The following is a 16,367-nucleotide window of genomic DNA, read 5'->3' on the forward strand; positions in this document are numbered from 1 at the left end:
ACGGTTACCATCCACCTTTGGATATCTTCTTTGAATGGAGCAATCATATTACTGAAAACAGTAACGATTTTGATTGCTCTTATACTCTTGATTTTAAAAAAGCAAATTTTGAGTTGCTTTCTGAAAACATATCTAGTTCAGGGATAGAAAATATACTTACATTATCTAATATTGATGAAGCAGTTACAAATTTTTATAACATCCTTAACAGCTGCCTTGTAAATTCCATTTCCATGAAAAAATCAAATAATAATAATTATAATTTTAGTTACCCTTGGTACACAAAAGACCTAAAAATACTAAGAAATAAACGAAATAAAGCATGGAAACTTTTTTTAAGAACCCTTTCCCCAGTTGATCACGCTTCTTACGTTGAACTATTTGAAGAATTCAAAACTCATTCAAAAAATTTGTACACCGACTACATGATTGAGAAAGGAAATTCCCTAAGAAAAGATCCAAAGTCATTTTGGAACCTTGTTAACTCAAAGAAAAACTCAGATGGATATCCGGCAAACTTCATTCATGACGATATTACATTACATCAAACATTTGACATTTGCAATGCTTTCGCCAATAACTTTCGTAATTCATTTGTTAATGAGACTGTTGATGTTGACGAAATCTATTTCAAAAATTTACATTCATATTCCGAAACGAGTTGTACGAACATCCCTGTACTGCAAAGTACTGTGTTAGACCTTCTTTCATCCTTAAATGATGATTGTTCTGCTGGCCCAGATGGTGTACCACCAATAGTATTAAAAAACTGTAGAAACTCAATAGTTCAGCCTCTAACATTTTTATTCAAACTTTCCATCAAGTCAGGAAAATTTCCCTCCATCTGGAAAAAGTCATTCCTCACTCCTGTTTTCAAGAAGGGTGATAAGACAGATATAAAGAATTATAGGCCTATCTCGAAACTATCCTGCATTCCAAAGGTTTTTGAGCAAGTTGTTTGTGATAGTCTAGCATTTTATAGTAAAAATCTGATAAGTGAAAAGCAGCATGGCTTTGTAAGAAAAAGATCTACTACAACTAATCTTCTTAGCTTTTTAAATAAATGTTCAAATGCATTAGAAAAAGGTAATGAAGTTGACTGCGTTTACACTGACTTTTCAAAGGCATTTGATCAACTTAGTCATAAAATAATAATCTTCAAATTAAAAGCTTTTGGTTTTCCACGTATTTTTATTGCCTGGGTAGAATCTTATCTTAACCAAAGATCCTATCAGGTCAAATTTAGAAACTGTCTTTCAGATCTTTTTATAGCCAACTCTGGCGTCCCTCAGGGAAGTCACCTAGGCCCATTTTTATTCATTTTAGCTATAAACGACGTAATCTCGTGCATAACTTCAAGTGATATTCTCATATTTGCTGATGATATGAAGATTTTTAAAGAAATTAAGTCTGACAATGACCGTATCCTTCTACAAAGCGATATTAACAGTTTTAATGTTTGGTGTGGTAAAAATGGCCTTTCACTTAATCCAGCTAAATGCCAAACAATTACATTCTCGAGAAAACGAGTCATTAATATTTTTGATTACTACATCTTGCAACATAAGCTATGTAGAGTATTTAGCTTCAAAGACTTGGGTGTCCAATTTAGTTCAAATTTAGGATTTACTGAACACATCAATTTTATAGTAAATAAAGCGAGCTCAATGCTTGGTTTTATTAAACGTTGGGCAAAGGAATTTGATGATCCATTTGTTACTCTATCTTTGTACAACTGCTACGTTCGACCCCATCTTGAGTACGCTTCTCAAGTATGGAGTCCTTTTTATGAAGTTCATAAAAACCGAATCGAATCTATTCAACACAATTTTGTACGCTTCGCTCTAAAAGGTCTTCCTTGGACCGACCCTTTCAACTTGCCACCTTATGAACATCGCATTCAACTTCTTCAGATACAAACTTTAGCACAGAGACGTGTAAATAATGATTTAATCTTTCTTCATCAGCTTATTAATTCCCAAATTGACGCCCCTGATCTATTAGCTTGTATTGGTATAAATTATCCGGGTGGATCTCACCTCCTACGAAGATTTGAACCTTTGCATATCGACTTTCATAGAACAAACTATGGTATTAATGAGCCTCTTAGTCGCATGAGTAAACTTTTTAACTTGAACCATTCATCCTTAGACTTTAATTTGACGAAAATGGGTTTAAAAACATTGTTTCGAACCAGTGCTCCACAATCGTGACTGTTAATCAATGTTTTAAATAAATGTTGGATTTTTTGTACTTATAATTTTGTAAATTTGTTTGTAATTATTTTGTTTTTATATTGTGCATGTGGGAGGTTGTATTTTTTGTCTACTAACCACTAACATGCACTTATGATGAGCCTCTGATTGTAGTTAAAAGCTTGTTCTAAGCTTACTACATCAAAGAATCTGAAGTGAAAAAATAAGCTGTTGGATTTCCAAAGAACAACTGATTTTATGTCCAGTGTATAATTTGTAGCCAAAAGAACCACAATATTCCACAATAATATATTGGGTGTGGCAAAATATGTCATTGAACTCTAATCTTGACTTTTGAAACCGTATAAGATAAGGATCTGATTCTTCTTGAAAGCCAATGCACTTAAAATGTCCCAATAACCTATATAGGAATTAAACTGCACTCATGTATAGTAACATGCATATATCTACATTCTACAATACCTAAAATAAGTAAATAAATGTACATATACGTATGAATCTACTCCCAATAAACTCGGTATATTTGAGTCTGCAAAAAGAATAACCACTTCAAGCAAAAAGTTGTGGGAGTAGAACGGATGTAGTCTATTTATTTGACCTTACATAAGTTTTTTAATAATATTTTTTTTTTCTTCGTTGTTTTTTGAAAATGGCAATTCGATAAGTGGTGAGCCCAATTTACTCCAGTAGCTTTTTTTATTTAATTCTCCTTTTGGAAATAAATTGCGTATATTTTTTTTTATTAGGTAGCATCATCTTATAGCTAATTTTATTTATGTCGTGAGAAGTCATAAAACAAATCAAGCGAAAACAGTCCACATTCATCTGTTTCTATATCCGTACATTAATTTGTAACAGTTTTTTGCTGAAAAGTTGAAAAAAAAAAATATAAAGAACATAATACACTACATTACACTACACATACCGTTGACATTGTACCTACTTGTGGTGTGTCTCATCTTGAGAGTTGCGTTAAGATCGCAAACCAAAACGAAGTAAATAAAATTATATCTTTAAGCTGTCTCCTCTATAAAAGCTGATGGGATTTTTAAAAAATTCTTAGATCGCTATAAAGGTTGATCGACTATAGTGGAACTTGTAGTTTTCGGTCCGGGCTTTTCTATCGGGTGTCGTCGATATCGATATTACTTAAATTATAATAAAAATACCGTGAGTGATATATTTAAAGAATGTCTTACTTGGGCGGAAATACCTCGGATATCGAACTGGAAAAAAGTGAGTTTCAACGTAATCGACCACAATCGAGCCTGATCAGTAAAATGGCTGCTCACAAATTATCCTCGGAGCCAAAGTGGACGGATAAACGCGACGAGGATACCGACTCTGAAGTTTCAATGAATGATAATTTCTTGGCTAAAGGTAATTATCAATCAAAGGATAGCAAACTTGATATTTGTCGATTATTTTGAATTTGAAAAAAAAGTGAATTCTAAAAAAAAATTGTGGATATCCTGATTATGTTTAGGAGCGTTTTTGTTGACACCATCTTACGAATTATCCATGGAACGTGCTGCTATGATATGTGAAAAGATGACTTTTAAAGGATGTTTTAGTTTGACAAAAACTGCAACGGGTATCCTTTTTAAGTTCTCACATCCCGAAGATTATCAATCGATATTTAAGAAAGGATTTCATAAAGTCACCGGAGCCAGATTTTATCGAAAAGTAATCTTTAAATATTTTGATATTAATTCATTAATTTTTAACATTCCTACATTTATTCATTGTAATACAATAATTACATTATTATTAATATAATCTTGTTTTGGTTGCACAACGATTATGCGAATATGAGTCAATGTTTAAAAATATTGATATTTTTTATCCCAAATAAGATCAATGGAAAAATTACTGGGTTAACGCAGTCGTTTTCTCAAGAAGCTAACAAAAAGCTTTAACAATTTTATATGTTGTATATTAGTTAGGTACATATTGTGTGTACGGAAGCTACGGTAATTATAATGTTAATTTGTATGTAAATTAAATTTTTTTTTGTACAAGATTATTTATATTTCTTAAAAATTAAATTATATATATATGTCAAAGCAGATTCTTGTATTAGTGTTGCAAACCAACCATACTCATACAAAACTAAAAATATTTTAAAATATTGACTCAGGCATTTTAAAATAATGAATCTGCACTGTAGTTAAAATAAGTACATAAAGCATAGGTTATAGAGTTTTGTAAAAATACAATAAAATTTAGAACAAAATGCCTGAAATCAAGATTGACAAAAATAGGTGTATTATGGGTGCTAAGCCATGGAAAAGTAAAATTTGTTCTGTACACTTTCATTATGTTTCATTTTTTTGACCAAACTATTTTTATTATATTCAGAAAATGAACCATACATATAGGTTTACAGCAATAATCTGTAGACCTCACAATACCAAGTTTTAGAGGTTTGCTAAACTTTGCTTGAGTGCCTTTATTTTTGTTTCTACTCATTTCTTACACAATTACATTTCACATTAATTTTGACATAAATATGTTTATTATTTGAAAGTGCATAAGCACTTATGTTGGCCTGAAAGTTATTAATTTTTTTAAATGCGGAAAACAATATTATAACTCATTTGTATCCTAGGGTCACAAAACGCTCCTAAACGTACCTACCTCCTAAAAACTTATATGATTTTTCTTTTTTTTATATATATTTTTTTTTAAAGAATATTAAAAGCAACAAATTTTGATTTGATCAAGGGGTAAGCGCTAAGCCAAGATCCTCCAACCATTTTTCAAACCTAATAAGAAAAATGTCATTTGTTGGGCTAGCCAAACAAAAGCACTTCAGAAAATTTCAGCTTTTTAGGACACTAACTGTCCAATTTAAACAATCTTAATTTATACCAAATCTTAGAAATTGGAGCCCTTTTATTTTTCATTCTTTTTTGTGCATGCCAGACTTTATTTCAAGGGTTTTTTTCTTATATAGTTTTTTCTTTTTGATAGTCTTTTTAAAAATAGTTTCTTTAAAAAATTTGAGGTTCAATGAATGCTCTGAAACCTTCACTATTTGTAAAAGCACTGATAGTGATGCTACTCAAAACGGCTGGCGATTTTGTATTTGGAAAACTTCATCTAGATTCGGACGAAAACTTCTATCTTTTAGTTCGTTGAATGATAAAAAGTGACTTTTTCAATCATTTGCAAAGATTTGGCAAATAGATCCCTGTAAAAAAAAACATTAAGTTTATTATAATAAGATTAACCTTTCGTCGATATCACATTACCCAACAAAATTTTGAAATCAACAAATGTGATGAGCGAATATTTCCGAAAACCTTTAGAAAAGTATAATTTGATTTCAACAAATAATCACTTGCAACCTCAAAAGTAGTACATTTTTTAACAGTAATATTTCAAAAACGGGAGTTGATTTAATTTTTCTGACTTCGGATACGAGTTCAGCACCATTGTAAAAGTAGGTATAATTTGGTTTCGGCAACAAAAACCTTGTAAAACTAGTGTTATACTAATGCGTTGTCATTACTTTAGTATTTTTTTAAATTTAATTAATTACAAATCATCAAATAGAAGAAATTAAGTTGCATGAATTAATTTAAGTGATACATTTTTAATATACACTATTTATTATGAGCACAACAATGTTTAAAAAAAATTTTATATTCTAAACTGTATAACATAAAATAATATACTTTTTTATATTCTTCCATGTCTATTAGAGTTCTTATTCCAGAAGTGTAAGTATATTAAGCAAAAGAAAGTTTTGTTATGTGAATTTTCTACTAAATACAAAAGCAACATTGTACACCTTTAACAGCAAAACTTTTGTTATATCATTTCGATTGATGCAAAATTATTTCGTTTGCAGATATATACTTACACTCTTGATTGGTGATGGTAGCAAAAATGATGTGAATATATTAATTACCTTTTAAAAAAGAAATCGCAATGTAATTTAAAATGATTAATTTGATTTTCTTTAATTACAGTTATCAGTTGAATAAATTTAAGGATTGTATTTACAATATAGTTGAAGAGCACTGAATAGCCATCAGCTTATTAAAATTTTTTTGAGCGATTTAGAATTTTAGTCTTTTTGTCAGCTTCATTCAAATCCCATTTCCCATTTAGAATTGAATCGTTTATTTTCAAAACATTATAAGTCCATTTGTTCAAAAAAAGGTTCTGATAACATATTTTTTGTATTAAAGAAGTTTGGTTGGTCTTTACTTTAAATGCAAATATTTTCGTTATATCGCTGGCTGAGAATTATAAGGGTGTATTTCATACAAAATACAAAAAATGAGTTTTATACACCAAAATTTTCGTAATTCTAACGGCTTTCAGATGAAATTTTAAAAATTTTAAAAATTAGAAAAAAATTAATGGCGACGGTACAGGTAAAAAAGACATACAATTTTCATGATTTCACATAAATGTATTGATATAATAAGGTTCTATGTCATTCAAATTGCAACATAGAACCCTTTTACTGATTTTTTTCAAACAAAAAAATACATTGATTTAAGTTACATAGAACTTTTTTGCGCAAATTTTTCAAAATGAAATCTTATGGAAATGATGTTTTTTTTTAACTAAATTAAAAATAAAAGATCAAGAACAACAGGGGTGGAATCGGCTAACTTGATAGCCAATAGTTGACAGTCAAAAACGACGATTTTGCTCCATAACTCGTAGTTTTTGACTATCAACTATCGACTATTAAGCTAGCGGATTTCACTCCAGGGCTTTTGCTAAACAGCAAAGAATTTTTGTATCTCGTTCTGTACTCTTTAAACCAAAATATGTACTATCGGGTTACCTAACCCAGATATTCTTACATCATAATTAAATTAGAGTAATATATTTTGTGTTCCAAGAATTGGAAGTGATTTTTTGAAACCTTTTTTTCATAATCGAGGTTGGGAATTTCATAGTTCGTATTAATAAACCAAAAGTTAAAGAAACACTTAGATTCCTTAACTTAAAACAAAAGAAGTCAAAACTCAAACAGTACCAAAAAGGTACCTTCAGACAAACCTAAATCCGATAGCAAGATATACTAGGATAGGGAAACTGCATACGAGATTTAGCTTTCATTCACCTTAGTAGCCAAAAAACAAAAAATTAACTAATTTTTAGTTGTATTTAGTTGGAAAATTGAGTATTTTTTTTTCAAAGGTCAAGATTTTACTCTACTAACCGAAGTGAACACTTCGTTATTCATCTTTACAGTTTATTTCTATTAATAGTTTCATCGAATAAAACTTTTTTTTTTAACTTGAAGCAAATTTACGTTATACATGGAGACAAATAAGGCACTTAGAATCAAGGTAATACTCCTCTTAAATCCAATCCTCTTAAATTAATAAGCTTTCTAATAAAAATAAGTCAAATTTGTTTAAACTTTGTTAAAATCCAAGTGAACTTCATTTTAACAAGAATTTTTTTCTTAAGATTGAAATGATTTTTCATTTTTTTATTTGCATTCTAATTAAAATTGAAAGATTAAACAAACTTTCAATTTTTTTTTTTGGCATACATTTTGCACCGTTGAAGATGATTGTGTTAAGACGACTGTCTTTTTGGCAAAAAAGCATGCAAAAATCCGATTGATTTAATTCAAATTCTAATTGTTTTTAGCATGTCTTTTTTCTGTATAGGTACCTTATTCAACAAAAGCAGGAATTGTGATTTGTGGTATTTTTTTCTGTTATTTAAAATAGAATTTGACTGTTTTGTGCAAAACTTTAATAAAATTAAATTAAATCAAAGCCTATTTCACGATGAAGTCACTTTTTTTCATATAAAATCCATTTATTACATGTAAGCTCTTTATAACTATAAGGTTCTATGTCGAACATAGAACCTTTTTCAAATTTTTTTACAAACATTTTCATAAAAAGGTTCTATGTCATTTTTTAAAAATGCTCATAGAATCCTTTTTTGTGGTGAAATTAATGTTTTTTTCATGGTTTTATGATTTTTTAAGGGTCCTTTATAAGATTGCATCAGTACTTTACTGCTATGTAACTATTTTATCCAAAAACCAGCCTTAAAAAACTTTGAGATCGATTTTCTCAAAACTAAGGGGAGTTGACATACAACCCTATAATTCTCAGCCAGCGATATATCAAAGTAACTATTAATCAACATTTTAATTCACAACAACAAATAAAATCATCCTTTTTGTGGGTTTTACAAAAAAAATTCTAAATGGACTTATCATATTTTGAAAATAAACGATTCAATTAAAAACGTAATCATGTAAAATTGATGTTGGGTTTGAAACATTCGACTGAAATAGAAATGAAGAATTTGGTAGTAATACATAATTTTGGGGTACCTACAGGTATTTTTATGCGCGATAAGTGACTCGAATGTACGTTGTAGCCTATTTCGACAAGGAGCGGGCAAATGAGATACTTGCAAATAAAAAATCAAATTTGAAATGGGACCAGGACTGCCACCTTACTCTTTTAGCAGTAGATCTACTGCGTTTTAGCCCAAATGAAAATTTACTGCGCAGCAAAACGAATCTACTCCCCTTTTAAAAATTTTAATAGTACCTATTGTTGTCCATTTCAAAATTTTAAATACTGAGCCACGTTAATTCACTCTAAATGTATTCACTGAAAAATTCAAATGCAGCCCTATCGTGAGTTTCACGTGAACATAATTCCAAACGAAAAATTTAAATTCACTTGTTACTTCTGAGTTGCGGGCGAAAAGTTGTTCATGTTCGGGAAACTAGCCGTATTTTTAATTCTTTTTCAGCTAATTCGTGAAGTTACCGACACCTTTTAATTCAGTTTTATTTTGGCTACTGGTGAAAAGTGAAACTCGCAATACCTGTTAAGATTTCGGGCGAACAAAATGATGTGAAATGACGTGGAACCGAAGATAGAGCTGTTTTGTTTTTTTTTTTTTAGTTGAGCTAATTGTTTAATTTGTGTTGTAGTAAAATATATTTCTGTGATTTGAATGTTGTTTGTATATTTAAAAATCTACTGCGGTATTTTACAATCTACTGCGCTTTTTCTTGAAATATACTGCGCTCAATTATCTTTGGGGTGGCAGCGCTGAATGGGACTACATATTTTTGCCTCATTTGGATGAAATGAGTTACGAAAAAAAGTGATTCAAATGATGTGAACTCTAAATTAATAAATATTGGATGCGTTTAAGTAATTAATTTATAACCAAGCTCATTTCGTTCATGAGATGGAAAATACCTCATTTCAAATTATCTCATTTGTCTTAGTCTGATTGTCCTTCCAATACTATTTGTTAAACTAATAACATTAAATCAATTTTGATGACAATTAAATGCTGACTCTTTTATTTTGTTGTTGATGAGTAATGACCTAAATCAATTTTATATAAGTTATTCAATCGTTTTTATTTGAAAGAAAGTTTGGACTACAATCTACTACTTAAATGAAAATTTACACCGCAAAACACAATTTAAAACCAAATCACCGCATTTTTTTCTACTTGCAAGCTTGCATCTCCTACACATACACACAAAGTTTTTTTTTCAGCTATTCTAACTGTGCAAAAAACCTACCCTTAAGGAAGTTTATAATTATAATTACAAATTTCCTTAGATAGCAATACCTTGTCGACCACGAAAAACGTTTACTTTATACGTTTTGGATGTTCCTGAGGATTTACCAGTCGAAGATATAAGGCATTCTCTCTATCGCTTCGATTCCGTAGTCGAAGTTGTTCGGATACATGTTCATCATTCATCGTCGACTCCACCTGAAAAAGATCCGGAAGGCAAGTGATGTCGAAGTTAAATCTATTACACTACATTTTAAATAACTTATAAATCTTCGATTTATACATTCGATTTAGCCAATGCCACACCTAAGCCTGAAATAAGTGCGACCGGTGAAAAAGTCGAACGTCACAAACGAGAATTGGCACCCGCAGTCATCCGTGTCACTCTGGCTTCTATGGATGAATATAATATATTGCTACAGAACGGCTTGAATTTCTATGATGCCACCTTCTTCCCAACTGAAGCTAATATTCCCCTAAAAGGCGCAAAAATTGAATACAAGCGAAGGTAAGAAAAATGTCAATTTATTCAAAATAATAAAACTATATTAATTTCAATTGAATTTTCTGTAATACAGAATGTTAGATGGAAGCATTCCTGGGCGTGTCCGTGAATTACTTCCGGTATTCGATGCGGCTGGCTTCTGCAAGATACCTCCACCATCAAGCAAACTTATAAAGCCACCAAGGTCATGAGTGGCGCGCAACAATCATCCCATGTCTAGTGCCTAATGATGTCTTACCCCCACGCAACCCATTACTTAATACCAAAATAGGGGTGCCTCTAGTAAACAATATAATATAATTACTATTAAAACCTACTAATCTACTACTTTCACACAAAATTAATTAATTTAATTTAAAATGAATGTAAAATTTATCTAAATTATTAATTCGCATTGTTTTCAAATATGGAAACTAAATTAATTGGTTTGAAACGGACGGAAGAATAAATAAATTGTTTTGTTGTTTCGAAGTTTATGTTCTAGATTTATTGTCTTGATTATTTTCTTTATTCATTGTAAGAAATAAAATTAATTAAATTGTAGGTGTTATAAATTTTAAGAAAAAGAAAATAAGAAATAAGGAGAAACGTATGAAGGTTGATCAACCTACTCAAATCAAGCGCCATCTATGATTTTAAGTGAATACTAAGGAGTGCATTTAAGAAAACCAAATATCATTTTTGTTACAATTTGCACAGATATAATTATTTCTTAAAAAGTACCTACTAATGCCCAGTGGCCTGATCGAAACTGGTACAGGAAACCGGTGAGCAGAAATACCCAGAAGGAGATGGAAAACTTCTGACGTCATACTGGTTTGCCTACAAACTCGGATTGATGCTTCTGGCTAGGTATGCGTGAAAAGATTGACGCTTTTGGATAAGTATGCGTGAAAAGTACATAGGACGCTATTGGGCTAAGTATGCGTGAAACACTGTGGTTTTGGGGGGTAAAAAGTACGAAAGTTTCCAATCTCCTTCTGGGTATCTCTGCCCGTGAGTCAAATCCGGTGGTTCTGATTTTCGTCATATGAATATCACATGTTTTCTACTTAGAACGGAACATCATAAAAAGGAAAAAAAACTTGCAAAAAATATGATATTACTCTCATCAAAAGATTAAGTTTATAAGATCAAGGATACGCTCGATCCACCATTGTGAATTAATGACCATGCATAAAAGTGCATTTAAGCAAAAGGAGGAACCAGTCCATATTATACAAAAAAAAATTGTCCCAGAGCAGAAAATAAATTTTTAATTTAAATTTAAAATTTGCAAACTGTTGTTAAATGAAACTGAGCACCGAGTTATTTGATAAAAAGCGTGCGTTTTGCATGAATGTTGCCCGCTGTTGAAAACTTTCTGTTTTCATAAATCAGTTTATAAGTCTTCTTAATTTCTTGAAAGTTTTAATTTAAAAGAATCCAGACTTCAAAAGTATCTGGCACTTTAATAGCATACGTTTACCATACCCGACAGATGAGTAAAAAACGCGTTTTTTACGCTTTGTAGTAATCAATTAAAATTAATCACGCTTTTGAGCGTATTACTCCAGTCAAAGCGTCGGAAAAAAGGGCCTCACCTTGCGATGAGAGGCACTGTCAGTTTTTATTTCATGGATCGATAGGGGTATATTTAAAAGGCTTAAACCCAATTTCTCACCACCTGATCATTCTTTTTAGCGGAGTTATTCACAAAAATGCATTTTTTGGGATATTTTACTTCTAAGCTAATATCTTTGCTCCAGATTATCGTAGACCAAAAAATAAACATACATTCTCTTCCTTATAATATTTTCTATCGTTATATGTAATTTCATTGTATTTGAGTGAGTAAATATAAAATGGCAACCATTTAAAGTCAAATTCTTGTTGTTAAAAAACACATTTTTGTCATTATTTCGAAAAAAGCTTATATCATGATTGACATTTTTCCAACCTATTTTGTAGCCCTGTTCATGTCCTGCATTTTACAGAAAAAATCAGCTCTTTATCACCAAAGATGGCCGAGCTATTGATAAATGAACGCATGCAAAACCGGTGCGAAAACACCCAAAAATATCGTTTTTTTGGGAATAACTCGACTTCAGAATGTCCTACGGCAAAAAATAAAGCAATGAATTGTTCGTTACAACATTTTCTATCAATTTAGTGCACAATCTTTTTGTTGAAACAAATAAAAAATAAGTAATATTAAGTCAAAGTCGTTTTTTTGTTTAGCAAACTCTTGCCTTATTATTTTGCAAACGGTGCGAGTATTGGCTGAGAAAATAAAATATTATTGTAGTCCTTTAAATTATCTACAATTTAAAAAAAAAATTAGCTCTCTACGGCCCACAAGAGCCGAGTAATTAATTTTTTAAAAAAGGTCCAAATGACCAACGAAAAAACATAAGACAAATTCTCTTATAACAAGAAACAATGAAAACAACCCCTCTCACTGAGAACTAGTATTCGAATCATAAACAAGGGAATTTTTTTTGAATTTTTGTACGGATTAATGCTTTCTTAAAATTATAATAGCTCGGCTCCCGTGGGTCGTAGAAAGCTAAATTTTTTTTTGAATTGTAGTTAATTTAAAGGACTACAAAAATATTATATTTTCTTAGCCAATACTCGCACCGTTTGCAAAATAATAAGGCAAGAGTTTGCTAAACAAAAAAACGACTTTGACTTAATATTACTTATTTTTTATTTGTTTCAACAAAAAGATTGTGCACTAAATTGATAGAAAATGTTGTAACGAACAATTCATTGCTTTATTTTTTGCCGTAGGACATTCTGAAGTCGAGTTATTCCCAAAAAACGATATTTTTGGGTGTTTTCGCACCGGTTTTGCATGCGTTCATTTATCAATAGCTCGGCCATCTTTGGTGATAAAGAGCTGATTTTTTCTGTAAAATGCAGGACATGAACAGGGCTACAAAATAGGTTGGAAAAATGTCAATCATGATATAAGCTTTTTTCGAAATAATGACAAAAATGTGTTTTTTAACAACAAGAATTTGACTTTAAATGGTTGCCATTTTATATTTACTCACTCAAATACAATGAAATTACATATAACGATAGAAAATATTATAAGGAAGAGAATGTATGTTTATTTTTTGGTCTACGATAATCTGGAGCAAAGATATTAGCTTAGAAGTAAAATATCCCAAAAAATGCATTTTTGTGAATAACTCCGCTAAAAAGAATGATCAGGTGGTGAGAAATTGGGTTTAAGCCTTTTAAATATACCCCCATCGATCCATGAAATAAAAACAGACAGTGCCTCTCATCGCAAGGTCAAATGACGCTTTGACTGGAGTATATGTCATGGATGGTTTTGTTATCATTGAGAAGAGGGAGCCAGGATTCGACTTATTTTAAGTGGTTATAGTCTTACTCAATCAATTTTCAGGAATATGATACTTTTAATGCACTTTTTCTTGGCAAAACACTAAAACTCTAGAAAATGGGAAGTTTGTAATTTCAACTTTTTGCAAGTACTTCAAATAACTCTTCTGAAAAATGTTTTCAAATTTTAGGGTCAAAATTCTGCAGGGGACAAAATTCTTTTGTCAAAATTCTGCTTTTAAAATTCTGCTTTTCAAAATTTTGCTTTTTAAAATTCTGTTTTTCAAAATTCTGCTTTTCATAATTATTCATCACATCGCTTTTCATAAATCATCATCTCGTAAAATTTGCTGCTTATTTGAGATTACTTTCTTAAGAGTACTATGTCAATTTTTGTAATTTTTTTTTTTTTTTGATAAATCAATAAATTTAAAAGGTCTTGAATGATAGGTAATATAAATATCTCCGAAAAAAAAAATAATTGAAATTTTTTGATTAGTCAAATAAAAATTAGTTTATTTAGTTTCTAATTAGTTTTCAACGGAATATTGATGTGGGTTATAAGAAAGCCAGTCTTCTATCAGTTAGAAAAGTACCAAACTTAAATTACATCAATGAGGTATTTTTTTTGTTTAAAAAACGCATATGCTATGAAAAAAAAGCAGAATTCTTCAAAAAAATGGTAGCAGAATTTTGAAAGACAGAATATAAAATAAGCAGAATTTTGAAAAACAGAATTCTCTTGAAAAAAGCAGAATTTTGACCCGTTCCTGTACAAACATTACAAGTTTAATTTTTTTTAGATTTTTGAAAAAAAAAAAACACGAGTGGTAACCCTTGTCGAAAAAAAATGCATTTTAAAAAAATTTCTACAAATCCATCGAGTGAGACATCTACAGAGAAGTTCTTTTTAAGCTCTATTCATGAATAAAGCCAAAAAGTTTCTTTGAGGTCTGGTTTCTGAATTATCTTCAAGGCAATATATACATTTTTTTCTTGAACCTGCTTATGCATTTAGGTACAAACATAACTTCACATTTTCGAAAAAATCCAATGCCGAGAAAAATTAACTTACAAAAATTTCCTCCGAATCCGTCGATTGAGAAATCAAATGCAAAGTTCTTTTCATTCGAAATAGATATAATTTTTTCATTAAGGATAAGTTAATAGTGGAAAGGCCTATACAATACATTAAGGGCCAATTTTTCAATAGTCAGTTAGAGCTTATTCCTAGGAATAAATTTTTTTTTATATTGACATTTATTTTATTATTCTGATAATCTAACTGACGATTGAAAAATCAGGGCTAAGAAGCAAAAATTATAAATCTCTTTTGTTAGATTTTCTAAAAAAATCCAAGATGTACTTACTAGGTAAGGTACCCCTACGGAAAAAATGCATTTTCAAAAATTTCCTCCAAATCCATCTAGTGAGACATCTAATGAAAGATCTCGATTCATAAATAAAACCCAAAAGTTTCTTTGAAGTCTGATTGCCGAGTTATCTGCAAGCCAAATATGTTTTCGTTTCTTACATTCGAAAGCAGTGATCTTCGAGCAAAAGTCTCAAAACAAGTTTAAATTCATAAATTTGAGTTCATAGTGAACATCCCAACAAACATTATTCCTTCTATAAAGCTTTACAGGAGCTACATTAACACCTGTAAAGCTTCATAGGAGCAAATTTGTTAGTCGAGATGCCTACGCATTTAGATACAAAAAAATACAAATCTATTTTTACTTGCGATATAGGTAGGTACTATATATCAAGTTATGCATTCGTACAAAAAAAAAAAGTTGAGATAGCATTTTTCCATGACATTACGATGGTAGACAATGCCAAAAAAGTGGGTCCCGGAAGTCCGTCTGTCTGTCTGTCTGTCTGTCTGTCTGTCTGTCTGTCTGTATAAGGAGCTACAGCCTAAACGGATGGACCGATTAATGTCAAACTTGGTATGTAGCGTTATTTGGCGACTCTCCAGAGGGGTTTTTGGAATTAATTTTTTTGGACCAAAAATAACGGTACATGTCATATACCGATTTAAGTAAAATTGAAATATCTCGAAAACAGCTCCAACGATTTTGTTTAAAAAATTCAAATGTTAGTTTTAAAATAAGGTTTATCTTCCAATGAAAAAATTTTTTTTTGAAAATCATTATTAACGGTACCTGCCATAGAACGGTTTTTTTAAATCCGATTATCTCCGAAACTGATTATTCGATTTCAACGAAACTTTTTGTGAAGAAGCATTTATATAATTTAAGTATAAACCAAAAATAAAATTTTTGGATTTTTAAAAAAAATTTGAAAATTTTTTTTTGAAAAATCAAATTTTCGAAAACGGGACATTGAATTTTTTTGAAATTTTGTTTTTAGATGTTGATTAGTGATTTCTACAAAATGGCATACCAATTTTATTTTAAAACTTTTTTTCCAAAAAATTATTTATAAAAAATTATTTTTTTTAAAAACGGCTCTAACGATTTTGAAAATTTTTTTTCTAAAAATGCATGTTAATATATCAATCAAAACTGCATACTTGTTTTGGAGGGCAATTCAATTTTAGATTTTATTTAATTTTTTTAAAAAACGAATTTTATTTTTTTTTCCAAATTTCTATATAAAGAATTAAAAATTTAAGCAACTTTAACTCTAAGAGCAAGTTCGTGCGACCCAGTCGCGCATTTTATTTTTTTTAATTTTCGACAAAAATGCAAGGGTACTTAAAAGCAAATGTACTTGTCATT

The 16,367-nt window shown here is 30.2% G+C and overlaps 1 protein-coding gene across 1 annotated transcript; it reads left to right on the plus strand.

Moving 5' to 3' along the window:
* The first annotated feature begins 3,227 nt into the window (after positions 1-3,227).
* Positions 3,228-10,764, plus strand: LOC129911277 (uncharacterized). Its single transcript, XM_055989012.1, is given in 6 exon segments — positions 3,228-3,596; positions 3,703-3,902; positions 5,927-5,944; positions 9,818-10,001; positions 10,071-10,284; positions 10,355-10,764. Coding segments are annotated over 6 exon segments (924 nt in total). The 5' UTR covers positions 3,228-3,406; the 3' UTR covers positions 10,473-10,764.
* The last annotated feature ends 5,603 nt before the right edge of the window (positions 10,765-16,367 follow it).

Source organism: Episyrphus balteatus, chromosome 2, assembly GCF_945859705.1.
Source record: "Episyrphus balteatus chromosome 2, idEpiBalt1.1, whole genome shotgun sequence".
NCBI lineage: Eukaryota > Metazoa > Arthropoda > Insecta > Diptera > Syrphidae > Episyrphus > Episyrphus balteatus.